Source organism: Calliphora vicina, chromosome 3, assembly GCF_958450345.1.
Source record: "Calliphora vicina chromosome 3, idCalVici1.1, whole genome shotgun sequence".
Classification (NCBI taxonomy): Eukaryota; Metazoa; Arthropoda; class Insecta; order Diptera; family Calliphoridae; genus Calliphora; species Calliphora vicina.
In genome coordinates, this window is record NC_088782.1 from 22,167,909 (window position 1) to 22,176,915 (window position 9,007).

At 24.9% G+C, this 9,007-nt stretch overlaps 1 protein-coding gene across 1 annotated transcript in view; it reads right to left on the reverse strand.

Moving 5' to 3' along the window:
- Fife (regulating synaptic membrane exocytosis protein fife) overlaps positions 1-3,287 on the reverse strand; it is a 146,910-nt gene extending 143,623 nt beyond the window's left edge. Inside the window, exon 1 of the mRNA XM_065504503.1 lies at positions 3,219-3,287. Within this exon, the coding sequence (XP_065360575.1) occupies positions 3,219-3,254 (36 nt within the window). The 5' untranslated portion in view covers positions 3,255-3,287. The remainder of the gene's footprint in view (positions 1-3,218) is intronic.
- Between the last annotated feature and the right edge of the window lie 5,720 nt (positions 3,288-9,007).

Sequence of the window (9,007 nt, forward strand, 5' to 3'; positions counted from 1 at the left end):
ACCATATAGTTACTTTATAGCCAAAACAATAATAACACTGTATATTCTGAAGTGTTGAAAAATTTACCATCAGAATTTTATAAAAATTAAAAAAACAAAAAAAAAAACATTTTTGGCCGGAATTTACCACCGTGCATTTTTATTCGGCATTCTCTGGCATTTTTAAACGGCTAGTCCGATCGGTATAAAATTTGACGTAGGAGTAGCCAAGGAGCGTTCGAGTTTATGTTATTAAAATGGGTCCTACAAATGATCCAGGTTTGGGTACCTACCTTCGAAATGTAAAATATTTAAACACGTGCAATTTGTTTGTTTCCCATCCGAGTTATAGGCATAGGCTTGGTCCGCTTTTTTAAAAATATAGGTCGTACTTTTGGACCGAATGGATTTTTTTGTTAGTTAGACAACTAAATTTCGAATAAAATACAAAAGATTTCAGAGAAATATCAATTATGGTTCCAAAAATAAACGATTTTCAATTAAAATATTCAAAAAATAGTTGATTTTTGCTGTATTTTTTTGCTCTTTCTTTTTATTAAAAATAAACTTTCTTCAAGAACATATAACAATTTTATATTTTTCTGTAAAGTATTTTTACGGAGAACATTTTGATATAAAAAACATGTCCCATTTTTTCGAATATGTCGTCCCTACGCCCTTCGGAATATAACCAATTTTTTTATCAAAATTTCAACTTTGGGCCACATGTTCTAAAATTCAAATACTGGGATCAAAAAACGGGAAGCAGCATTAGAAACCCTGATGTGTTCTCTAGTTATCCCCAAAGTATTTTCCCAGCCCCGAAGGAAATGTGGACCCTATGGGCAAAATTGCTCCAATTTTAAGGAATTGCAGGTTTCCCTTTGACCTTTTGACAGTTTTTTTTTACATTTTGTTATTTAGAATGATAAATTTAAAAAACGTTGAAAATTTCATTGAGTTTTGTTAGTAAATAAAGATTTTATTACATATTACATATTTATTGAGTTGCTTAAACTAAAATATGTATCAAAATTTGAATAGGAATGCAAATATTAGGAACTATTTGATCCACATTTATTTCGAACAAATTTTATGCCCTTCACCTTCGTGAGAAGGGTAGATATAAGTTTGTCATTCCATTTGTAATTTCTACATTTTTCATTTCCGACCCTATCCTTATAGATAGCGGAGTCGATTAAGCCTGTCTGTCTGTTGAAATCAATTTTCAGAAGACCCCAGAAATCTTTGCGATCCAAATCTTCAATACTTCTTTCAGACATGCTTTCGAGAAGTTTGCTATTTAAAATCAGTACAATCGGTCCACAAATGGCTGAGATATGAGGAAAAAACCAGGACAACCTCGATTTTTGAGCTATATCTGGATTATTAAATCATTAATATAAACAATATGGATATCTAATGATAAATATTTCATAGACGTACATAAAACCATAGTACGTTGGACCTACAATGGGTCAAAATCGGAATAAATATTTTTAACCCGATTTTTTTTTACCAAAAGTTTTTTTTTTAAATTTAAAAAAAAAAGAAATTTTAAATATAAAAAAACAAAATGAAAAAACTTCAAAAATAAAAATAAATTTTGTTTACCTCAAAATATTTAAAATTTGTACTTTGAAGTATAAAGGATATGTAAGATTCGGTACAGCCGAATATAGCTCTCTAACTTGTTATACCCTACACCACCATAGTGGGGAGGGTATAATGCGTTTGTGCAGATGTTTGTAACGCCCAAAAATATTAGTCTAACATCCACCTTAAAGTATACCGATCGACTTAGAATCACTTTCTGATTCTGGCTGTCCATGTAAACCTTGTGCGCAGAGTACAGGACGCAATTTTGAAGATATTTCGATCAAATTTGGTACATATTACTTTTTTGGCCCAAGGACCAAGCTTATTGAAACTGGCTGAAGTCGGTCCATTATTTCACCTAGCCCCCATACAAATGTCCTTCCGAAATTGGACTTTATCGGTCATAAATGTTTAATTTATAAATGTATATCCACAAACTGTGCTAAAATAAGTTTTATATATACAAAATTCATGTCACCAAATATTGTTACGATCGGTCCATAATTAGTCATAGCTCCCATATAGACCCGCTTCCGAAAATCACTTTAACGTGCATAAATCGCTTAAAAATGTTGGTATACTCACAAAATTCAACATAGTAAACTTTCATATAGACATAAATCACACGCCCTAATTTCATGGTGATCGGTCCATAATTGGTCATAGCCCCCATATAAGGCCCACTTCCGAAAATCACTCAAAAATATAAATTATTGAAATTTTAAAAGAAAAATGTTTTTGCTCTTTTACTTAGTGTAGGGAATTATATGGTCGGGCTTGACCGACCATACTTTCTTACTTGTTTTTGTTTAGATAAGTTAATTTTTGTTAGATTCGAAAATATGCTACTTTAAATCGCCGTCCTTCAAAAATATTGCACTTTTTCATACCAAAAAATTTGTAAAAATTTTATTAATATTTTATTAAATCGATTTAGATTAATATTTTATATCCAATTGAAAAACGACATTTTTCTCAAGCGTTATTTCTTAAATTAAAATCTAAATTTGGTTTCAGAATAATTTCAAAACAACAGTTGATATAATTTTTTTTTTTTTTAAATTAACTACAAATTGAATTCAAGTCTCTCAAAACTAAAACTGCTTAGGTTTGAGAAACTGTTGAGAATTTAAAAATTATTTAAAATTTTTTGAATTCATAAATCTTAGATTTGAGACTGATTTGTGTATAACATTTGATAAAAAGTTGAGGAAATACGATTTCTCGAACAAACATTTTTAAGAAATCAGTTTAAAATTAAATGCAAATATTTAACTCAAAGTTGTGTTTGAAAATCTTGGATATCTATGGAAATATTATAGTGATTGTTTCCAATCATAGTGTGATTACTTCCACATCATAGAAAGTAGTTTGCTTATAATGGGCTGGATGGGAGCAGTGAGCATTAACCCCTCCATGCAGAGCTAATATTTATAAGCGAATATTTGGAGAATTATTATTGTGAGAGTCGTCAAACTTCGTGCAAAATGCTTTTGCTTTTTAATTTAGATTAAAAGAAATTTTAACTGGGTATCTGAAAAACAGCTTCAAACGAAGAAACATCCATATGGATAGTACTTTGTGGTAAGTTTTATTAGATTCATTTAAAATGTTCTTAAATATAAAAATATTCAACTCACCTTTTTCATAAACGTCATCACATTTGTTGGCAACATTTTGGCTGGAGTTGTTTCTTTTTCTGTTGTTTTAAATCCCTTTAAAGTAAATTTATTTATCAATTAAACGACAATTTCCTCTATTACAATTATTTCTTTAAAGTGTAGTTCTTTTCTCCTTTCTAAATTAATTTTTGTTAAATTATTCGATTTTATAAGAAACTTAATTTCATGTTTACTTTTTCAGTTTTCGAAATATTGTCACGTTTTAAATTTTTTACTGCCAAATAGTGTTTTAGTTTAAGTCTTTATTATATATTTTATGTGGATTGTTCATTTATGTCCAGCTTCTTCATTTTTTTGTTATTTTTCTTTTATGAAATTTTCTTTTATATTTGATTTTATTTAGTTTTTTTTTCTAGAATTTTTAATTAACAAATTTTTTGCTATTGCAGTTACAAAATCCGTTTTCTGTGTTTCATAGCAGAGATTTTTATGTAAAACTTAATTTTGTTGTAGCTGGTTTTATGCAAGTTCTTTTTATATTGTTTAGTTTTAGTTTAGTTGCAGCTGAAAATTGTAGTTTTCCTTTCAAGCCAGCCAGCCAGTCTATTTTGTATGCATTTCATTTGTGTTTTAGTCTTTTTGTGGTAGCAAAACAAAAAAAAATCTGCAAAATGAAAGAAATTTTGTTAAATAAGTCTTTAATTAATGAAAATATTTGTGTAATTAAAAAAAAACATTAAGAGAATATTTGATTAATTTTGGTTTTTTAAGGAATAATTTATAATTGTTTTAAAAATTTAATGGCATATTTATAAAATAAAATTTCCATACGAAATTTCATTCATAAACCATTGATAAATTTAAAAACTATTTAGAAATATGGGATTTAAAGTTCATTAATCGAAATTGCTATCGACTTTCGACTTCAAGGTTAACTCTCTGTAACTCCAGTACGTATGCTTAATATTCGATTCATTTAGTTTGAATTTTATTACTCATACGCAATCAGGCTTAAAGTAAATACTAGTTGTTTAGAAATTTATTTTTATTATTTTGTTTACTTTGCTTTATGTAAATAATAGTTGTATTTTTACATTTTTATGTTGGTGTTATAAAATATTATTACTATTTCATTTGAATGTAAAATAGCTAGAGGCATTTAAACATTCTGTGTAATATAGCTGAGTCTTTTGTATGGAAAAGCATAAATATTTATTAAAGCAAATATTTGTTGATTTATTTCTATTCTATTACTTATTTCTTTTATAGTTTGTTTACATAAGCTTTATGTAAATAAAAAAAAGAAACAAAAATATTACATTTGTTTTAGAGCTTAACAAAAACTGTAGAATTACAGCTGATGGAAAAGGAAAAATTAAAAAAAATAATCTGAAATTCTATTTAACTTCATGCTGTAAATTGCATTTCAAAAGCCTGCTATTCAATTAGAAATAGTGTATTCATTTTTAGTGTAGAGTTCTAATTTTAGCTATATTGGACAATTTTAAACCCAACTATAAAAAGTCTAAATCTTTTTTTAATTACGAACAAGTAAATAATTAATACGGAGAAACAGTTTGAAATTAAATATTTTAAAATAAGCAACAAAAGGTTTTGTTTTAAATAAATAAATTAAAAAAAAAAAAATTATTTTATTAAAAACTTTTTAAAAAATCGTTAATAATTTTTTAAAATTGTTTTGTAAACGTTATATAATAACGTGATAATATTGCTTAATTTGTTCTTAACATATTTGTAGAACATTTCATTACTTTATTTAACTTGGTTCTTGGTGAAAATTGCGTTTTTATAAAATTAGTCCAAATTAATATCAATCATACGCACCCATGTACAATTTTACAAATTTCGAATTTTCTTTAAATCTATAGAAGATTATACAAATGTTAATAAAGATTAAGAATCTCGGAAGTATTTTAAGTGGTTTACACTTAAATTTATATAGGAATTTTTTTAACTACTAACAGAGCGGGGAATGCAAGAAAAAAAGATCAAAATAATTTTTTTCTTATTGAATTTTATTTTTGAAACAACAGAATTATTATTTTTACTCAAACGTTCATTAATTTAATATTATCATTGACTTTTACGAGAAAATTTATACTTTTGAAAATATTTTTTATGTTTTATGGAAAATGTTTAAAAAATCATTAATAAATTTTTGAAATTGTTTTGTAAAAGTTAAACACAATCACTTGTGATATAGCATACTGTGTTCTTAATGTATTTGTAGAACATTTCAATGCTTTATTTAATTTTGTTTTGCGTGAAAAATGCATTTTTGTAAAATTAGTCCAAATTAATATCAATCATACGCACCCATGAACAAATTTTACAAATTTCGAATTTTCTTTAAATCTGTGGGAGATTGTAAAATTTGTATTAATGTTTAAAAATGGTTGAAGTTTTTTAAGTGTTTTATACCTTAAAATAATAAAGGAATTTTTTAACTACTAACAGAGCTGGAATGCAAGACAAAAATGAGAAAATAATTTTTTTATTGAATTTTATTTTTGAAACAACAGAACTATTGTTGTACTTAGACGTTTATTAAATTAGTATTATCATTGATTTTTAATAGAAAATTTATACTTTTGAAAATTTTTTTTAGGTTTTATTGAAAATGTTTAAAAAATCATTCACAATTTTTTAAAATTGCTTTGTAAACATTAAGTATAGCTACTGATAATAATCTTTAATTTGTTCTTAACGTATTTGTAGAACATGCCATTGCTTTATTTAACCTGGTTCTTGGTGGAAAATGCGTTTTTATAAAATTAATCCAAATTAATATCAATCATACGCACTCATAAAGAATTTTACAAATTTGAAATTTTCTTCAAACCTGTGGGGGATTATACAATTTTTAATAATGTTTAGAAATATTTGAAGTATTTTATATGGTTTACACCTTAATATAATATAGGAATTTTTTAACTACTAACAGATCCGGGGAATACAAGAAAAAAAGGAAAAAATATTTTATTTAATAGAATTTTATTTTTGAAACAACATAATTATTATTTTTACTAGACGTTTATTAAATTTATATTATCATTGACTTTTACGAGCGAATTTATACTTTTGAAAATATTTTTTTTTTGGTTTTATTGAAAATTTTGGAAAAAATTATTCATAAATTTTCAGATATCTTTTGTAAACGTTAAACACAACTACTGATGATATTTCTTAACGTGTTCTTAACGTATTTGTAGAACATTTCATTGCTTTATTCAACTTGGTTCTTGGTGAAAATTTTGTTTTTATAAAATTAGTCCAAATTAATATCAATCATACGCTCCCATCAACAATTTTTCAAATTTGCAATTTCCATTAAATCTGTAGTAGATTATGAAATTTTCAATAATGTTTAGAAATATTTGAATGCTTTAAGTGTTTTACACCTTACTATAATGCAAGAAGAAAAGGACAAAATAATTTTTTATTGAAAATATTTTTGAAACAAAATTTGTCAGTTTGACTTTCATTAATTTTCAATCTACAAAGCTGATATGGCTGGGGTTAAAGACTAGCGATCTTACTAAGACTTTGCTTTACAGGGCTTAGTAATACAATTGTAGTAGGAATTTCTTGCCATTAAAATTCTTAAAATCATTTTGTGTTCTTCACAATCATTCTACTTCACACAACACAGGAACATAGTTATACAAAACTACAATACTTTAAGCTTATCTATATTTAAGTATAAGTATTACTGGCAATTGTAAACATTTGTTGATGTAACTTAAATCAGATTTATGCAAACATACTTTCTTACATTCATACATTTACACAAACTTCAAACACATTTGAAAAATAGTTACTTGCGTACAATATTTAAGTAAGTAAGTATGTTAGTTTGTTTGTTATTTAAAAAGTATTTGCTGGCATTTATATTTAATGTTACAGGAAAACATTTATTCTCGTTTTTATTTGTCTGAAAGTAAGTTTATTTTTTTTTTTCCTAAAAAAACATCAAATATCATTTCCTTTTTATGTTGCTGTAAAAAAAGTAACTACTAACAAAATATAAACCCATTTTCTTTTGTTGTCACACTTACACAATTTTAGTAATACATATATATCTACATATTAAGGTGGCTCTAAAGTCCCTTATCTAAAAATCAAATGCTGAAAATTACATAAATAATATTTTCAAAAAATCATTCACAAGTTTTTAAAATTGTTATGTAAATGTTAAACACAACTACTGGTGATACTCTTCAATCTGTCCTTAACAAATTTGTAGAACATACCATTGCTTTATTTAACATGTTTCTTGGTGAAAAATGCATTTATATAAAATTAGTTGAATTTAATATCAATCATACGCACCCATGAATAATTTTCAAAATTTGAAATTTTCTTTAAATCTGTAGGAGATTATAAAATTCTTAATAATGTTTAAGAATGCTTGAAGTATTTTAATTGTTTTAAACCTTTTATATAATAGCAAGTATAATAGTTAAAGTAACAGAACTGGCAATGCAAGGAAAAAGTATTTTTTTTTAAATAATTTTATTTTTGAAACAAAATATTTATTATTTTTAGTTAGGCCTTGATTATTACATAAATAATTTAGTTTGAATTTTTTTCAAGTTTTATTGAAAATTTCGAAAAAATCATTCATAATTTTTAAAAATTGTTTTGCAAATATTAAACAATTCCACTGAAGATATACCTTAATTTGTTCTTAATATATTTGTAGAACATTACATTGCTTTATTTAACTTGGTTCTGGGTGAAAATTGCAGTTTTATAAAATTAGTTCTAATTAATATCAATCATACGCACTCATGAACAATTTTACAAGTTTTAAATTTTCATTAAATATATGGGAGATAGTAAAACTTGTAATAATGTTTAAGAAAGTTTGAAGGCATATAAATGTTTTACACATTATTTTATACAAATTAACCTACTAACTAAGCTGGGTATGCAAGAAAAAAGTACAACATAATTTTTCTATTGAATTTTATTTTTGAAACAATAGAATTATCATTTTTACTCAAACGTTTATTGAATTAATATCATCATTAACTTTTACGAGACAAATTTCTTTTGAACATATTTTTTCAAGTTTTATTGAAACAACACAATTATTATTTTTAGTTAAACATTTATTAAATTAATATTATCATTGACTTTAACGAGAAAATTTGTAGTAATTTTGAAAATATTTTTTTTTTAAGTTTTATTGAAAATTTTGATAAAATCATTCGTAAGTTCTTGAAATTGTTTTTTAAATTATAAACAAATTTACTGCCAATATATCTTATATTCTTCTTAATGGATTTGTAGAACATGACATTGCTTTATTTGACCTGGTTCTTGCTAAAAATTGCATTTTTATAAAATTATTCTAAATTAATATCAATCATACGCACTCATGACCAATTTTACAAATTTGAAATTTTATTGAATTTTATTTTTGAAACAATATGATTATTATTTTTGGTAAACGTTTATTAAATTTATATTATAATTGACCTTTACTTGCAAATTTATACTTTTGAAAATATTTGTTTTTGGTTTTATTGAAAATTTTGAAAAAAAATCATTCATAATTTTTCAAAGATGTTTTGGAAACGTTAAACACAATTACTAGTGATATTCCTTAATGTGTTCTTAACATATTTGTAGAACATTCCATTGCTTTATTTGATTTGCTTCTTAGTGAAAATTGCAGTTTTATAAAATTAGTCAAAATTAATATCAATCATACGCACCCATGATTAATTTTACAAATTTGCAATTTTCTTTAATTCTGTGGGAGATTGTAAAACTTG